The sequence below is a fragment of the Hibiscus syriacus genome, unplaced genomic scaffold (assembly GCF_006381635.1).
Source record: "Hibiscus syriacus cultivar Baekdansim isolate YM2019G1 unplaced genomic scaffold, ASM638163v2 tig00110637_pilon, whole genome shotgun sequence".
Classification (NCBI taxonomy): domain Eukaryota; kingdom Viridiplantae; phylum Streptophyta; class Magnoliopsida; order Malvales; family Malvaceae; genus Hibiscus; species Hibiscus syriacus.
In genome coordinates this window covers 1,565,600-1,585,071 of record NW_024062808.1, presented here as the reverse complement: position 1 = coordinate 1,585,071, position 19,472 = coordinate 1,565,600, and the positions used below count along the sequence as shown (strand labels likewise).

Below are 19,472 nucleotides of genomic sequence, written 5' to 3'. Positions count from 1 at the left end.
AACTTCTTTGCCCCCGTAAGATAACAATCGCTTTGTCCATCCAGTAACTCGTGCATGAACCTTATCCTTCAGATATCCAAATGTACGAGTTTTATTTTTACCTATTTGAAGCGGAAGTCCCAAATAATGACCCATGCAGTCAACTGCATGGATACCTAAAATAGTCACTATTTGAATACGATTCGCTCTAATCGTATTGGACTAAAATATAAGACAAATTTATCCAAATTCACACGTTGGCTAGAGGCAGCCGCATATATATTTAGAATCTCTTTAATTTGATTAGCCTCGATCATTGAAATCTTAAGGAAGACCATATAGTCATCAGGAAACAAGAAATGTGATACTCGGGTACCTCGTAGAGAAGCTCTAATCCCTTTGAACAAACCAACCGTTTGTGCTTTATAAAACAGAGCAGACAAACCTTGAGTGACAAACCAAAAGAGAAAAGGTGATAATGAGTCCCCTTGTCTTAAACCCCTTGAAAGGGTGAATTCATGGGTGAGAAATCCATTAACCTGAGCCAAGAATGTGACCTTTGTGACACACCTTATTGTCAAGAATCGAAACCTAGTCATCACCCTTTGTAAAAAAACTCCATTCCACCCTATCATATGCCTTTTCAATATCAAGTTTCATTGCAACTCCTTTATTTATCCCATTATTCCCATAATTCATGTAATGTAATAGCTCATGGGCTACTAGAATATTATCATAGATCTGTCGTCCTGGTAGACAAGCTGTCTGATTATTACTTATGCATAATAGCATAGATTCCTTTAAGTGATTAACCAGTACCTTGGATACAATCTTATAAATCATATTGCATAGGTTGATGGGTTATATTTATTTCATATGCTTGGGTTCCTTGACCTTAGGAATTAGAACCAACATCGTTTGATTCACCAAGGACAGCCATCTCACCTCGAAGAAGTTGTAGACAAGATCAACCTTATCCTTTCCAATAAGGTTCCAATGCAACTGAATAAAGCTAGCAGAAAGACCGTCAGGTCCCGGTCCCTTTCGAGGTTTAATGTTTTAAAACCCAACTATAACCTTTTCGGGGTAAAAGGTTTACATAAACAAACATTTATGTCTGGTGTTATAACTTCCTCAATTGCATCCATAATACTGTCATTGGATACAGGATTAGATAAAGTGAAAAGTTGTTGGAAATACTCAACAACAGTCGTCTTCATATCGTGTATTCTAGTCATCCATATACCAGCATCATTAAATAGGCAATTGATACGGTTTTTTTTTTGGTCGTTAGGTAGAAATCACATGGAAAACACTTATATTACGATCACCATGGGCAAGCCATTAAACTCACAAGCATTGAGCCCAATATTTCTCCTTTTATCCAATAGGTGCTTAAGCTCGGTCTTAGCAGCACGTAGCTTACACATTTGACGATCACTTGAACGTGCATTCAAGCCTATCTTAATCTGTTTCCGCAAAACTTTGATGCGAGCTTTATTGTTCTTGCCACTCTTGTAAGGACTCACCTACACAGTAATTTTGTGCAAAGTCATGCCATTCTTTGTCACCCATGCATCTTGTGCTTCAGATATACAAGATTTTTGGAAGCCTAACTATTTCGAAACGAAAATAGTCACACGAACCATAGGAATCGTGATTCTATTGGTTTCAGTTTGTATCCAACGATAGAAAACAATGATCAGACCGATCCGCAAATTCCGAAACCACTGACTTGTGGGTACCTCCGTAACCAGCTTTTAGTGGCTACAAACTTGTCTAAACGTTCAGCAATGTGAGTGCCATCACGAGCCTCATACAACCATGTGAACCACCCTTTCGACGGCCTTATATCGACAAGACCGTTACGATTTAACGCATCTCTAAAGTTATCAATGTGAGTGTGTTGTTTGCGTATGCCTCCAATATTTTCATTATCACTTAGCACCTCGTTAAAATTCCCTCCAACTACCCATGGCAGAGTAGAAGCATTTCGTAAGTTATTAAACAGGTCCAAGTTCCGTGTTTCCGATTTGAATTGGAAGTCGTAAATACCTGTGAACCTAAAATGGTGATGTTCAATATGTACTATAATATCAATATGATTCGACGAATAAGATGAAAGATCGACTTTTATTTCATTGTTCCAAAGCAGCATGAGCCCGGTACACTGACTAACTCGATCTACTGTAAAACAATTCTGCATACCTAAACGACTACAAATAATATCACTTTTATTCTGCTTTAACATAGTCTCACATAAGAAAATGATAGACATAGACCGATTGGCGAGAAGCGCCGAAGAGACTCAACTGTCGCAGTATTTAAGATACCACGACAGTTCCAACATAACAGATTCATGGCGTCCGACAGGTCTGTCTCGTAGCCTCTGCCGATATCTTTTTAGTTTTCCCAAATGCCCAATAACACTATCAGAAATAGAGGACACCTTGGATCGATTCGAATTGATATAGTCTGTACGCAAAGAATTAGAGTGAAACACAATCAGTATTAGAAAATCACGTAATTCGAACCCCCCGTGGGAGCTTAACTGCCGGTGCATTAAACTGGAAGCATGAAAGAGGGCGGTGACCATTCTATTTCCTTTGTATATAAGATAGACCGGACTCTTGGCCCCCAGTTTTAACTTCACCATACAAAAACATATAGAAAACTACCAAATAACGACCACGTAACTTAAATTTAACAAACCATCTCAGTTGCAATCTATTCACATATGTACTCAAGGCATGATCCATTGTCACCCAACACTTCCATTGTATTCATAATTATTTTGAGAGTTCAATTGCATAGTCCCTATACAACCACGTACATGATCATGAGTCTCACAACTATACTCATTGTGTTCGCCTAATGGTCATTGTTAGACTAGTACCATTAATTCATCATTTGTCACCTCCGTTTGTAACCGGTGAAAGTTCAAATGTTAGGGTTTCGTTGAAATCCCATCTCTATCGATCTTTTCAGAAAAACGACGCTTATAATTGACTCCCTGCGTTTTAAAATATTTTAAAGATTTTTCCATGATTTTCCTGGTGGTTCAAATAGTGAACTGTTCCAGCTAAATTGGCCTGAATAGGTCTAACCCTTGAACCATTCTAACTGAACTAGTTTTGATCTGAATCAAACCCCAGACCAAACCATTACCCATTGACTGTTGACTTTTTTGTTGACCTCTACCTCTAAATTTTCCTATATCTTGAGCCTGTTTTATCAAATTCTGACCCGAAAGTCCTATTTTATGTCTTTTATCGCGTAAAGTCATAGTTAAGTAAATTTTGAGATTTTAGACTTGGTTTTTGTTTTTATGTTTTGAAGGTGAACACGAGTCTCCGCATTGCTCTCCAGTAAGACCTGACCACCCTTGCTCAACTCAGTTCAATGCAGCACGTTCATCTCGAGATACACATAGGTATTATTTAGTGACTTAGTTGTCTGTTTCTGTTCAATTATACGGTTTTCGTACTTATATAGTAGTGTTATTTTTAGGTTAGCAGGACCTTATAATACCAACTATGGAAAGCATAAGAATTAGTTGGTCTTGATTAGTTGCTATATATGTGTTACCTTGACATGTTCGACACATTTAATATTTTATGTATTATTGCATGTTGTTGTCTATACGAATATTCATAATCTAATTATATTATCTATGAAATGCCTGATTTCTGATTAATGTTGTATCACTTATTTATATGTTGATGCATTTATAACATCTGCATGGGTTCCTATTTAGAGGGTAATATCCACGTCTTGTTTCTGTTAGGGATCCTTTACGAAGGAAAAAATCCCCCCATCATTTTTTGTTAGGGATTTTTACGGAGGCTACATCCTCATTCTAATTTCTGTTTCTGACATGGATCCTCTTTGGAGAGTAAAATCCCCACCTTGATTTATGTACACTGATTTGGGTACATCTTTTAAGGGTAATGTTCTTATCCTGTTATCCATGGCGAATGGTAAAATTGTGTGAATTTTCTGTTATAACATTCAGGTATTGGTTAATTGGTTTACTGCTGCCTAATTTCTAAATTGCATCTTTATGACATGTCTAATTTATTTATGGCATGTTGTCTATATATGTTTTATTGTAGAAGACACTCTAAGGTTCAATCGTAACGTCCATGTCGGATCTAGGAGGTTATAAGAAACATTTTTGTATTTCCATTGTTTCAAAATCATTCTTAGTGAACTGATCAAAATTAAATTTGTTTCTTTTAACAATAAGAGTATCATTTGTTTTACGCCTATTGAACTTATAGTATATACAATCATTAACCGAATTCATTTCAAAACCAAACGAGATAAGTCACTTAGTGAAATTTGTTAAATAATTAACAAGTCATATTTAAACTCATAAATAAATTTCCTTAATTTTGTATCATCGGACACAATTTTCTAATTGTACAGTATAAAACATCTCATCATTGTTCCTATTGAGAAACACAATTCTAAACTCCAACTTATGCAACTCAATCAAATATGAAAAACATTTACGAGCCATAACCAAATTCAAAGCCACAACTTTATTATCCAAAAACAGACCTCTTGTTTTAAAGATGACTAGATACCAATGAACGTGACAAGAGGAGCAAGCCAAGAAAAGAACTACCTTAGGTAGACGTTTAGGGACTAGAATGGAAAATTGAGGAATTTAAGGGACAAAATTAGACCAAAGATGTATTTGGTCAATTTTATTTCTACCATTAACAAGTTAAAGTATATTTTGAATTTCTATTTTTTTTAATTATTCAAATGAGTATTAGTCATCCAGCAAATATTCAACAAAATAGAACATCTAAAAAGGATTAAAAATACAACAATTCATGTTTCAACTACTTCAAACGCAGAAATCAAAGTAAACACGAAATCTCTAAAACTATTACGGATAATGAAGCAAATAGCCAAAATTAAGTTCAATTTGGATAGATTCATACCCTACATTGTCGGATCACCGACTGTCCGAAAGCGGTTTACGGGCCAAAAAGAAATACATAGGCGTAAATATCTCTTTCCTGAAATCGAAACGCATAACCATCAGCAAACTAGAAACACATTCTCGAAACTTACCATGAAAAAGTAATCATGGGGAAATAGAATCATAATGTAACTCACCTGCCACCTTCAACCAGCCCTTCTGCAGCTTTTTCTAGAAAATCTTGAACCCTTTGACTTCCCTTCGGAGCAAGTCCTACAAATTCCAGAGCCTTGACCTACAGATAGACCAATACGATAACCGGTAGGGTCTTATTATTCTTAGTTATGAGTTCCTAGTTCATATAGTGTATGAAAGGTATGGTACTGGGAAGCTTTTACCATATTTCTGGTGAAAAAGCGTCCGAGAGCTGTTAGACGGAAGCTACTCAATGAGAAATGGTTTTTGTCCAACGGCAAGTACCATGGGACAGGGAGTCGTAGCAAGATCTTTCTCCCAATTACCTAGAATTCGACAAAAAAAAACGATTAACATAAAAGGATTAAAACGGATGGATAGAGGGTGGAGACAGGTAAGAATTCACCTCAAAACCAGCCTGTTTTAGAGCCTCCAGGCACTTTTTAGTCAACCTGATGTCTGGTAGACCATCACCAATCTCGATTTCGGCCTATATAAATAAAACTTTCATTTAAGCTAAACCCATGGATGCACAACAAACAGGTAGCATTTTCAGCCCTTTAAGACTCCCACCTTAATTTTCTGATGTTCTGCGTTATTTGGATCGAAAGCATCTGTCATGCACCACTCGTATGCAGCAAAACACTGGCCCGGCTTAAGTACTCTGTAAATCTCCTTGTAGCATCCATACTATGTCACAAACAGTCAAATTGATGAAGTGGTGTAACATGAAAACAATCAAATCAAAACAAGGATCTTTATTGTGATGGGAAATTTAAATTGACATACTGCATCCGGAGCATGGCAGGTAGCTTCAATTGCATAAACTGCATCAAACGTGTTGTCAGGAAAAGGCATCTTCATAAAGTCAGCCTGCATTAGACAATAACCATAAAAAAATCAGTCATACCAATATTCTGCATCATAAAAAACTTTATTCCAAGCTAGTGTGAAATAGAAATATAAAGGGAATAATAACAACAAAATGTAAACTCGAATGAAAATCGATAAAACAACTTGACACAGAAAATTATGAACCTTCACAAAGTCACAAGTCTTCTCCACTCCAGCAATGCGGTTTAATTCCTGTAAAAGATCACATTTTTAATTTAAAAAATGAAGAAAACTTTATGGTAGTTGAGCCAAAAACTATATAACCATGATCCATCACTTTGTAAGAGGAGAACTTGAGAAATTCTTAAAATATTGCCCATTTTAATCAACCCAAAATGGCTAATAATAGATCCAAAGATAAATAAACTTACAATCAGAAACAAGAGTGTTTAACAAGAAAAGAAAAAAACAGCAAGAGAAAAAAATACCATCTGCTGCATATGAATTAACATATCTATTTGAGAATGAAGAGATATTCACCTTCCCTCTTGTTATTTGATATTCATTATTGTTTAACCCAGTGACAGATGTAGAACTGCAGCAATCACCCAAAAAAAATTAGAGTTCTTCAAGATATTTTTTAAATAAGGCTATAACTTCTCGTAATTTATTCACAATATATATTGCCACAAGTACGGTACTATCCAATGGTACAGAGCAATAGTTCAACAACAGCTATGAGTCAGCTTACCTTACAAGATAATTGCAACATTTCATTCTAATTTGAACTTATTTAATCAACCAAAAGAAATTAAATATGTCTCTCTATAGAAAAGCACAGGCTCAATGAACAAAAACTGAGATCAGATGACCAAAGTCTCTATGCTCATCCATACACATACACAAATATACCAAAGAAAACTAACCTAATCAACAATAAAGGTGCACAATAGATACAATAAACGAGGGAAAAACAGAAAAAGAAGAAGAAATAAAGCAAATAAGCATTGAAAAAAACTGCTATGAACCTGAATCGAGCAATTTCTCTAAGTGGTCCACCAATTCCACATCCAACATCCAACACCTAAAAGAAAAGTAAAAGCTTAATTTAAAAAAAAAACAGAAAACTCATAATGCAATTGCTTCATGTTCTAATGAATGGGAAAAACCTTTTGTCCAGGCTTCAAGCCAAGTTGTAAAGCAAGAAAATGTTCATGCCTCTTTATACTTTCTTTGAGAGACTCCCCATTCCATCTGCAGAAACAATGATAATGATCAGCAGTGACATGAAAAAGCAACTGCACTATCTTCCCTGCAGACACAATATTGAAGTGAATGAATGGATACCTGGCAGCAAAATGGAAAGATTCACCCCATCCAAACTCATAAAAGCTGGTAACCAGATCATAGTATTTGTTAACCTGAATTCAAAACATCATATGAGTTTTTGCACATGCAACCAAGTTATCAAGTCCTAATTTAACCATATCATTCCAGTAAAGACGTGAAGGATAATAAGCTATTCATTAGTTTAAGACAAAATGACAGGTATCTTCTCGTCATCTAGCTTGATGAAATTAACAACTAGATCTGCCAGTGTAAGTAACACAGTCAAGTCAACCAAAACAATAAAGCAAATATCCAAACACCTCATTCATAATTATTTGCAGAAGCTGAAAATGTGCTAAACTAAGGAATCAGACAGCAGGTTGGAAGTTTCATTGATTGCAAGATTGGAAAAGAAGCTATTCTAACCATGTCAGTGTAGTTGGCCTTTCTCTCTTCCTCTTCACCACCATAAAAGACATGATATTTCTCGTACCTGAATCATTAACATGATATTATATGTCCTTTCAGAAACACTAACAAAAGTCTAAAGAGTAAAAGAAAGTATTTCAAACACTTACAAAAGTATAAAGAGTAAAAGAAGGATTTCAAGTGATCATGCATAAATGCAAGGATACACAGTACGAATTTTAAGCAACTACTTACTACCCTAGGGTATCGGTCACCGTGCTGCAGAAGATCCATGTATTGTATGCACTATGAAGTATCATGTGCACATATGTTTTATTTTTGTTTAATGAATGACAAGTATTTTGATACATACAATCAATGAATTTCAATAAATTTCTCTACACAGCCCTTCAGTTGGAGTTGGGGATCTTTACATGATTACTATTATGCTTTTAGAGTAAAGTTCAGGGTTCACTACCCTTTGAATATTAAGAAAACTGGGTTCAGAGAAACCTATATGAAATCTTGACATTATGATGAAAATAAATTCTAACTTCTTTAGTAAATAACAAGCAGCAACCATAATCAACAGCCTTGCCAGACTATTTTTCTCCATATATATGACAATCACCATTTAAACCCAAGGAATGCATGCTAACAACAAATCCCAAGTCTGCAGCTTTTTTTTCTATCCCAATATTCTGATACCACTACAAAGTTCAACTGATGACGCAGCTTATTAATTTTTAGTAATTTATCTTTTTACTGTGAGATCTCACCCATATGTTTAGCAATTCCAAGCTTTACAAAATTCAACCAAATAACTGCATAACCAACATTAGCATTTAACAAATCCCCACAACTTTTATGTTAGCCAATTTGAAGCACCCACCCCTTTTTAAAATGAGAGGATATAATCGATAAACATCCACCATTAACTTAAGAAATGGAAGAAAATAATTCATGCAGAGGCAATCCACATCAAGATCAATGTTTAGGTTAATTTCAGAGTTGGTGTGCAAAATAACAAACAACTTTTTATTCAATCGATTAGAGGGAATAAGGGAGTATAATTCCCGAAGAATACAATAAAGATGAATAGTAAATCAGCTAGCAGTCAAGTCCAGTTGAAGTTAGAAATAGTTAATGCTTCATGATAAAAGAAACAAATAGTAAATCAGCTAGCAGTCAAGTCCAGTTGAAGTTGGACACAGTTAATGCTCCATGATAAAAGAAACATTTAATGAATCAGCTAGCAGTCATATCCAGTTGAAGTTGGACACATTTATATTTAATTCACATATTATATAACACAATAATTTTAAGCCACGTCTTGCTTCTTTCAACCAAATCCGTCACTTTCAAAAATTTTCAGCGTTACCCAAATACTGAAGAACAAATTAGAAAAACAGTTAGAATTCATGACCCAGTCCATGTTATAGAGTTATATAAAGTTACAAATATGGTTGTTTAGCCACTTGTGAGTAAAACAGAGTCAATAACTGGATGTGACTGCAAACTAGCGGAATATTTCATGGGACCAAATATTAAAGAATCTTCTACTAGAGAGATGGGAGATGAAACCCATTATAGATATAAAATATGAGCTTGATCTGTGCAAACTATCATCATCTAAGAGAGAGCGTGAGGATATGCTAATAAATCTAGACTAAACTTATAGACAATAGGAAAAAACTATGCTTGACGAGTAATCCATAAAGTAAGAATTAAGCATTTTACTTCAGCACATAAATCCAGTTTAAGTGAATATCTCTTTTATTCTAATTACGAACATTAAACATCAGACTACACATCTGTGGGCTCAATTCTAGATCAATCTTGAATTTCAAAACATTTAATCGAGATTCAATCTATCAATATCATTCAGCCACCTTCTAATATCTAACGGAAAAAATTAAAGAAATGGTCAACATAATGAAGATAATGATAATTTGAGATTCCATCAAATACATTGAAGACCTTTACTGCAATTAAAATTATTCTTTTAAGGCAAAAAAAAACTAAAAGGGAAGGGATCTAGGAAAGATGAAGCATAAACGTAAATGAAAACAAATTAAAGCAAACACTCCAAAGACAAAATTAAAAAAAAAACGAGAAGAATACTTTTCAACGGCGGAAAGGACTTCGGTTTTATCGATCTTGCCACCAACACCGGAAGCCAGATCAAATGCACCAGCCTTCGACATTCTTCTCCGTCTTCTCACTCTTCGCTACAAATCTAATTAAAAAAAAACAAATCATTAACAAAGTTTAGTCAAGATTCCATTGAGAATCGATCACATACACCTTCTGAACTTGGAAAGCAAAAATCAATTTTGTGTAGCGCCAGCAAATGAAAATGCAGTGTCAGCTCTAACAAGTGTACAGGGATGCCCAAGTGCACACAGCCTTTTATTTAATGTATGAAAAAACGTAGGGCAGGGTTTAGGGCAGGGGGCAGGTCCTAGGGCACTGACAGCATGCACTTTCTTAAAGGTAATATAGATTTAGAATTAGCGCCGCGTTCCTTCGAAATGATCGGATTAAAATTATAAATATTAGAATTATTATTGTTATTATTTTTATATGTTTTTGTTATTATTAAACGTTTTATAAGTTTTGTTAATAAAATCAATAAAACGCTATTGGTTTTGTTATTTTTTCTATTGATTTTGTTATTGTTTGACACTTTATCGGAAATATTAAAAATATTAATGTTTTAGGTAAAAATAATAATATTTTATGTAATTTTTTTTATCGTTTTTGTTATTTAAATAATAAAACCGATAACGCATTTTTTAATTGTATATTAAGGGTGTCGTACTATAGAACTTATCGTTCCTTTCGCCAACTTCTAATGACCCTGAATCCATCCGAAAAATTACAATAATATATTCGGTAAATTACACATTTAGTATATAAAATTATCAGTTTAATATGTTTTAATACCTAAACTTTCATTTTTTTTGTTTCAAATTTATACATAACATTTAGTGTTTGTTTTATTTTAGTATCTTATAATTAAAATTTTAACGCGTTTATTATTTAAACTATCAGTTTTGATATGTTTTAATACCTAAAACCTTTAATTATTTTAAAAAATTAACGTTAAATTTAGAATGGGTACTAAAATGAAGTAAAAACTAAATTTTAGGTATGATTTTAAAAAATTGAGAGTTTAGATACTAATACGGATCAAAACTGATAATTTCAGCATTAAACACATAATTTACCCTAATATATTTCAAATCTTCTGCATATCCTCATCTAATTAAGTTGTTTATTCTCTTTCCTGCCGATCAAACCATAATCTTCTGAATTTTAGTGGGAAAAAATTATTTTTATTTATATTTTCATTTTAGAATTTATGCTTGTATTAGTGATTCGTGATTATTTTTTTTAATAATTATTTTTTAAATAGTCTGAAATAATTATAAGATAGATAACGTAATTACAAAAATAATATCTACTTAAATTTTTCTTAATTTACTGATAAAATATACGTCATATAAACGCAATGACTTAAACTCAATACCTTTAAATATAACGATATTTTTAGCTCAAAGACCATTTGATGAGTGCTTTGATAATATTTATTTTTACCTAGTTTATGTTGTTTATTCTCTAATGTATCCTAACCAACTAGAACCTTCTAAATTTTAGTAATTTTATAGAAATAATACTTATTTAAAAAATATTTAAAATAATAATATTAAAAAATATTTAAAATAATAATATTAAAAAATATTTAAATAAATTATATTTTTCTAAGATGTATTTAAATGGAAGCGTCTTATTGAAACTGTTCTCAGTTGTAGGTACCTTTATCTTATGTAACATTACACGTAATGTATTAGGAAACTCAATTTTTATTAGATGAACGGCTAAAAAAATAAGTTTAAATTTTATCTCGAAAAATATTTTGGTGTCTAAAAAATTTTTCGTTAAAAATAAATGTCTAACGTTTTCTCTATTACCATTTTAAATTTTCGGACGATAATTGTCGTTAAAAATCTTTGTTAAGTGGCACATGTCACATTAATGTATATTTTATTTTCTAAAGAATATTTTATATTAAAAAAAGGAACAATGTGCATCCCCTCTGCCTTCTCTACCTTCTCCCCCTCTCCTACTATGGTCGACTGTCACGGCCAAAGGCCAACAACCACGGCTATCCAAACGGCAAACGGAAAACAACCGACCACTACATCCAATCATATGGTTAATTTCCACGATCGATCTAAAGAATTTTTATGGATTCAAAATCTTATAACGAAAATTTTCATTTACACCATTTTTAGATGTTTGATTGGTTGCAAAAATATGGGGCTTTTGGTCGTAGGTGGTTGACCGATTACACGTCGTTGGGTGCCCAATTGATTGACGGCGTTGGTGGCGTCCGGCGGTGGCAAAGAGATTAAAATTAAAATTTTAAATGTTTGGGGTTTTTTCTTAAGATTTGATAAAAAAAATTAGGTTTTTTAAAATAAAAAGTATATTTTTTATTTTAAATAAAATTATCATAACGTGACACGTGTCACTTAACAACCAAATTTAACGACAGTTAACGTTCAGGCACCTAAAAGTATAACGGAGAAAGCGTTAGACATCTATTTTTAACGAAAAAAATTTTTGGCAGACAAAGTTTATACACTTATTTTTATATTAAGCCTAAATGAAATGAAAATTTATAAATTTAAGGCGGATTTTTGGTTATGTGCATTTCAATAAAAAAAAACTTAAAAGGGTTAACGAGTGTTGGCACAAGTGGTTATGATTCATGAATTTGAGCTTGTAAGGCCAAATTAAAATCCTATCACTATCACTCTCGGTAGAAATCTATAAATTTCTATAAAAATTTCAATTAGGTCTTATGTATACCCTGCCCTAGACTAGGGAGCCACCCTAACCTAAACTTTTTTGTACTAAAAAAATGGAAATTTTGGAAAGAAGCCTTTAGATGTATAATTATTTAATTTTTTTTATACAATTGGCCAAGTGTGTGGAACACTCGTCTTCGGGTTAACGTTAAGTTACCATAGGCCGTAGTTGGTAGCATTCGGATTACTCTTGACGGCAAAGGGTCATTTCGATTTATACATGGCCGTTGATGCACTCAAGGATCGAAGTCACGACACGAGTGTCGATGGTGATCATGATAAGAGATTTAATAGTGGTCTCCTATTGCAATAGTGTTGTTATATAGAGGTAGTGGTGCCGTCCAAAATCATTATTGTCTGACTGTGACACCTACAGTCACCGCAATAGCATTCATTATATCCGCAATCACGATAAACACAATGCAACAAAAAAACACGACGGTAACCATAGTTTAAATCCCTAATCATGATATTCTTATTCTTGATACCTTTACTTGCCTTATTTCCCAGGCAATCATCTTGGTTACAAAAACATTAAAAACAGAAAGGATAAGGTTTGTTTCTTGAACAGTTTTGAGACAGACTTCATAATAGTGTCATTACAAAGCTTCCTAACATGCATTGCAGCTTTTAATTGCATCACAACTGCAAATGAGAAAAATGTCTCAAAGGTATTCGTTCATTTCCTTTTCAAGTCAAAACACAAAAGCACGGTTAACGGAGCTCCTCCAAGTCCCCAACATGCATTAGAAGTCCCTTGCATGCTTTGCTACCTCATTCTACAAATTGAAACATTGTGTAAGGATAAAGCTCAATATATGCACAGCACTCACCAAAACTATCAAAATAGAGAATGATTTTTAACATTAACAACATTAGTTAAATATTTTGACTCTTTAAGTAAAATGTTAGAAATATGAAAGCTTCTGAGCATGAGCGTGCATATGTACGAGATAGAGAAAGAGAATTTTAATCCTAATTTGTCACAGGTTCCTTCAAATGCACCGCACCTTAAGCAGATCAGTCTAACGAAGAAGTGAAGCAACCAATTTTATGTGCAAAACTACATAAAAGCACAAATGACTGGTCTACGACAAGTAAAGGTACTTCTTTTATGGGAAATAAGGCAATTATCATAAATTTGGAGATGCAGCAGTATAAGCACTTGAATTTCTTAATGGAATCCTAAGTTAGATACTATCAACTACATTGCAGTCGGATACAACAGCTTTGTGAAAAGCTACAATTTCCCCAATGTAAACAGGATTTAAACTAATAGTACATCTAGTAAGTTATGAAAGGGAGAAAAAATAAATAAATGTAACACCTCAAATGCATTCTTCAAATGATCAAGTTCCTTATCCAAGTCATTGATAGCCTGATTATACGCTTGCATCGGAGAAGACTGACTGGTCGTGTGAATCTACGAAATTGCATCAAATTGGTTAAACCCCAAGAAAAGGCACTCAAATGCATACAATAAATCCTTTAGCCCCAGGAATTAAATAGCAATCTGCCACTGTAATAGCGCCCATTATATAGCGGTAGCAGTACAATCCGAAACCGTTATTGCATGACAGAGATACACACGATCACCACAATAAGGCCGCTATGTCCACAATCACGATAAAACGCGATTAAAATCCCTGTTTAGCCCTATCCAAGAAAGAAAAAGACTGACCCTAACAAGGATTTTATACTGAAGAGGGTGAGGAAGCTTGTAACCAGCAAACAAAACGTTCTCATCTCTATGCAATTGCCTGATTGTTCATCATCATCAATAACAAGAGGGAAAAGACGAATACTCAGCCTCTTAATCAAGCGCAATAAGCAAAAAGAAACGAAATTTTAAAGGGTTAGGAGATAGAATGAAGCGTACATTCGGAGAATGTTGCCGATGGTGTGGTCTTCTCTCTCGATAGTGAAAGTCGCTGCATTTATTATCTTGGTGTCTCTCTCGTAAGAAACCCTAAAATTTTAACCAACAAATACATGTGTGTGTGATAAGTTATGAATAGATGATTCAGGGAAAGAGAGATAGGATAAAAAAAAGAGTGTACTTTTTGGTTCCCTCAGGGACGACGAATCTCTCGTAACGGTCGGGGGCGTTCATGGCTTCCTCTCTCTTTCTTCTTCTTTTCCTCTGTAAACTCTGCTCTTACTGCACCGGGAAACAAAACGAAATGGTTTTGCCTGTGACTCGGTATGATTCAATACATAATTGTATGGGTAAAGTACATAATGGTCCCCGACTATATGGGCGGCTATCTTTTTTAGTCCATGACTATTAAAAGTTATAAAATAATCATATAAATATTGAATGTTATAAAATGATCCTATAACTATTGAATGTTACAAAATAATCCTCAACTATAGGTAATTCCATGTCATTATTGAAAAAATATTACGTCAACAATTCTGTTAGTTTAAAGTAAGTATAAAATATCATTTATTAAAAGATAACTTTCAACTTATTTAACGTTGAATGTTTATACCTTAACATTCATAATACTCGAACATAAGACAACTCATATATCACCTCAACACTGCTCCAAGCTCTACACTTTGTTAAGAATCATAACATATTTTATATATCTTATAAAGTATGCTACAAAACTAACCATTCAACTTCTAAGCTTTGGTTAGCTCTGCCTTATTTTACTTATCGTATTTTTAATTTTTCTATTTTGTTAAATAATTTACAGATTAAATCATCTTGCTCACTCTACCGTTAATTTTTTAACGGTGTTATAACATGACGCAAGCATCAAAACGACGTCGTTTGAAAATCTCATTACACTCAAACATGGAAATGTGACCTCCTTCCATTGACAGTACGACAGATTTAAGAGATTTCCAATGTTTCCTCGCCAAAGTGCAAACACAAGAAATAATCTCTCTAACCACTTGTTGATTAAAGTAAAATCTTATACAAAGTATCGTAAGAAAAATGGCGATACCAACACCATCCCAATTCGGCCTATGGTTTTATCGTTCCTTTTACCCATATCATATTAGAACAACAATTTGAGAATATTTCTAGATCCGTCACTGGACGAATGCCTCCGAAGTTAAACTGACTCTCTACATTTCGTACAACCGAAAAATACAGTGAATTTAATAATATTGCTCTTCTTTCAACTAATAAAACAACACTCAAAATAGGAATGATTGAGGTGACGTCGATGCTATTGTTTTTATATTTTCCGGCCATTGATTTCAACGATGAGAATTAGAAATGATTTTTTTATGAACATTAGGTTTTTAGCAGTTATTTTGGAAAAGTAGTTAAATTTAGCTTAATGTGTTAAGGAATTTTTTTTTTTGCAAATTTTGCATACTCATTATTTTTAAGAAAAGAAAATTAAAATTTTGGATTCATTTTTAAATTTTTGGATCCGCTACAGGTTTTTAGCTTCTTCTTCTTAGATAGAAAAGATTCAAACCATTAAAACAAACTTCAATAAAAATTGCTTTCAAATAAAAGGTTCTTTGTTACTACATTTCGGTTGATATATTTTTGATAAGGTAGAAAGGTATTATATTTAGAAAAATGTCGGAAATCGAATCCACACAAGGTTGGACGATATGAGTATCCCTATCACTCGGTCAATTAATGGGTCTCAATTTCGGTTGATATATTAACATTATACATAAATATATTTCATATTTTATAGTTTAACAGATAAGCTTGTCTTATTTCTGTGACGAGCAAGGCGGGGAAACATCTCCTGTATAAGATAACCTAACATTAGAACACGAAGCTTGTGTATTTTCTTCTTCTTCAGCCCTTAAAGCCACGTTCTGCAAGTAGATTCCCCGGCAAGGAACGCTTTGGCTGCAATCGAATTTCATGGCACGCCGGAGGCACTCGTTCCTCTTATGTTCTGGTAAAGCACGTCGCTCACTTGCACAGCTGAACCCTGCGTGCATGCATGCATATATGTTTCATCAACCTAAATAATTGATATATTTAACACCTAGAGTAAACTATGTATTTAATCATTGAACTATTCTCGCAGTTTCGTTTCAGTCACCCAACTAATTGTTTTTTCCAAAATCATACATAAAGTTATGTTTTGGTTACCAACCGTTAAAAAGTTAACAGAATTGTTGACACACAATTTTTTATTTTTTATCTTTCAAAATGATGTGGCATTATCTTATGGTGACATGTTAACATCACCTTAATTTTTTAACGGTGGGTGACCAAAATGTAATGTTAGAAATTATTTTGAAAAAAAAATAGTCGGGTGACTAAAATAAAAACACGGGAATATTTACGTGACTAAATACGTAATTTACCCTAAAATTTACTGATAGAAGAAAATAAATTTTACCTGTTTGCGACATGGTTTTTGTTGATCACAATAATTCTGATCAATAATGATAGGGTTAGTGACGTTGTTCATCACAATATTTTGGAACTTGATATTTCTAGCATATCCCGATCCACCCTGTAATAAAAATTTGACCATATTAAAAGATTATAATATATAATTGAAGAAGAGATAATCAGAAGAGATAATCATAAATCCCGAACATATACCGTAAAATAAATATGGAAGATACTAGAAATAATATAGTTTTTTATTAATCTAGGGTAAGTACAAGAGAATATTGTTTCAAAGATAACTCTTAATCTCTTGACATTGAACGTTCACACTCGAACCCGAGTCCTCAAGGAATGATATAGTTTAATATAGGCAATGAATTTTTATTTGTAAGCCTTTACAATTTCGTAGGAATTAGGCAATGGATGAATGAATTTCTTGGTGGATGGTTGAAACTTTAGGTAAACAAATTGTGAATAGCAAGTCAAGAAGCAAGTGGAAAACTAATGAAAAGTGGTTGTTTGAAGTCGTTTCCATGTTGTAATCATTTTTCAGTTTTTAATTAAATTATAGAGGTTTTGATTCTTGTTATTCACAATTTTTTTTACGGATATTTTTTAAACTCGACTCCATATCAATGCATCAAAAATGAATTTTATAACGAATTAATTACCTGCCAAGTCTTTATTCTCACTCCATTGGAGGTTCCTGAAATTGTCGCTTTATCAACTATTACATTGGACACAAAACCGGCAGAATTTCCGGCTCCTAAGCTCCCAATGCTGCAAATAGAACAATTCCCATTAGAAAATTTTACTTTAAAATGTGACTTAATTCGAAAACTGTACGTTTGTCAAACTCGAGACCTGATGCCATGGCCCGGACCACAAGTTATACCGGTCGCATGTACATTTTTCGAGCCGCTAACGATCGAGATGCAGTCATCTCCGGTCCCGATGACACAGTTGTTAATGTTAATATTCTGGGTTCCGGTCACGTGGATCCCATCGGTGTTCGGACTATTCCCCGGTGCTTTCACCTGAAGATTAAACGCGTCGACGTTCACACATTGTTGAAACGTAAGGTGCATTTGTTGTGCGTTTGTTATCTGCAGACTTGATACTCTCACGTTAGTGCATTCATTGAAGGTCACAGCCTGCATTTGCAAAGAGGAAACATTAACATACACGTAGTCACGGACCGACACAAAGTTTTATGTCAATGGAGGCGAATTTAAGGAACGGAAATAGATTGTCAATAGAAAATACAAAGAAAATTAATCTGAAGGCGAGTAGTAGCTTACAGTTGGGGCTTCCTTGCAAGGCTGCAAAACAGAAGAATCAAAATTAGTTGTTAATATTGAATATCAATTGATTGGTACAAATGATTTTGATGGCAAAAATCACTCACGAGGGCTTCGTTGATTTTGCAGGACTTTTCCCACCATGTCCTACCGCTGCCGTCGATTGTGCCTCCGCCTTCAACTCGTAAATTTTGAACGTTATCGAAGAATAGCCACCGTCTTCCGCCATCTTCGTAATCCGAGTGATCCTCGGAAGCTTTGATTGTTCCATAGATCTATCATGTTTGCAATCATAGGAAAAACGTTAACTGTCGATAACGATGATGCACGACTTCACCGAGAGCCCGGAAATCTCACCTGCAATATGAGAGGAGATTTGCAAGGCCCTGAGAAGTTAATTGGCTTAAGACGATAAGTCTTCTGCTTAGGTACCACCATAGTAGCTCCTTGAGAAGATGAACATGCATACTTCCAAGCTTGCTCGAACGCCTACGTCGAAAAACATATAGCACGGTGATCATCATTGAGAGAACAAAACATCCGAAATGAAGAAGTGAAACTGTGAGTACCTGAGAATCGTCTGCTCCATTAGCTTTAGCTCCAAAATCATCGACATTGACTATCTTCGAGTCGTCGGACACGCACTTTGGCATCGTAGTCAAACCGGTCCGGCGAGTAGGGATTACGGTCGTTTCGTCCGACATGAACATGGTCGAAGGTGCGAAAGTACGGATGATACGTCGGGCGGTGATAAGCACGGCCATGATGAAAACCGACGCGAAATGGGTCCTCTATGTAACTGCCGGTGCTAAAGCAGCAGGACAGAGAGATTAATGTGAACAGGAGTGGGAGACAATGAGTGTTTAGGGACATTGTGTACTTCAGTTTCGGACTAAATCGAAGACAAAAGACAATATTGATTGAATACCTGAAAGGATGGGATGTGGTTAATTTGTATTTATAGGCAAGATTGATGGTGGTGTTCCATTTCGACACAATTAATGATACCTATGTCCAATTGCAACTAATTTAATTTTAGAGACATGCTGATGAGGTCAGACGTCATTTAGGTATACATAAGTTGAATAAATATTTTATGGTCGAATTCTTTAATGGTCGAATTCTTTTATTAGTTTTTATACTATGTATAAGTTGTAGAATAAATATTTTTTTTAATCTGTCTTTTAGGTGTTTGTAATTTAATTATATTGTACCTGATTTATTTGAATCATAACCAAAATTTTAAAATCTAAAAAGTTTATAAATAAAAA

The 19,472-nt window shown here is 34.1% G+C and overlaps 2 protein-coding genes and 1 pseudogene across 2 annotated transcripts; all 3 read right to left on the bottom strand.

Moving 5' to 3' along the window:
* Nucleotides 1-4,831: 4,831 nt before the first annotated feature.
* LOC120136785 (cycloartenol-C-24-methyltransferase-like) lies at nt 4,832-9,923 on the bottom strand. The gene is made up of 13 exons (XM_039152744.1): nt 9,809-9,923; nt 7,703-7,769; nt 7,295-7,368; nt 7,117-7,201; nt 6,976-7,031; nt 6,488-6,542; nt 6,152-6,199; nt 5,903-5,986; nt 5,687-5,803; nt 5,520-5,603; nt 5,317-5,439; nt 5,116-5,213; nt 4,832-5,015 (listed from the first exon to the last, which is right to left on the bottom strand). The coding sequence occupies exons 1-13, from the start codon at nt 9,889-9,891 to the stop codon at nt 4,952-4,954; spliced, it is 1,038 nt and encodes a 345-aa protein (XP_039008675.1). The 5' UTR covers nt 9,892-9,923; the 3' UTR covers nt 4,832-4,951.
* Nucleotides 9,924-13,015: 3,092 nt separating this feature from the next.
* LOC120136704 (DNA-directed RNA polymerases II, IV and V subunit 11) lies at nt 13,016-14,752 on the bottom strand. The gene is made up of 5 exons (XM_039152666.1): nt 14,625-14,752; nt 14,444-14,533; nt 14,246-14,324; nt 13,892-13,987; nt 13,016-13,343 (listed from the first exon to the last, which is right to left on the bottom strand). Exons 1-5 carry the CDS (start codon nt 14,675-14,677, stop codon nt 13,311-13,313), a joined length of 351 nt encoding a protein of 116 aa, XP_039008597.1. The 5' UTR covers nt 14,678-14,752; the 3' UTR covers nt 13,016-13,310.
* A 1,447-nt stretch (nt 14,753-16,199) lies between these two features.
* On the bottom strand, nt 16,200-19,105 carry LOC120136774 (annotated as a pseudogene).
* Between the last annotated feature and the right edge of the window lie 367 nt (nt 19,106-19,472).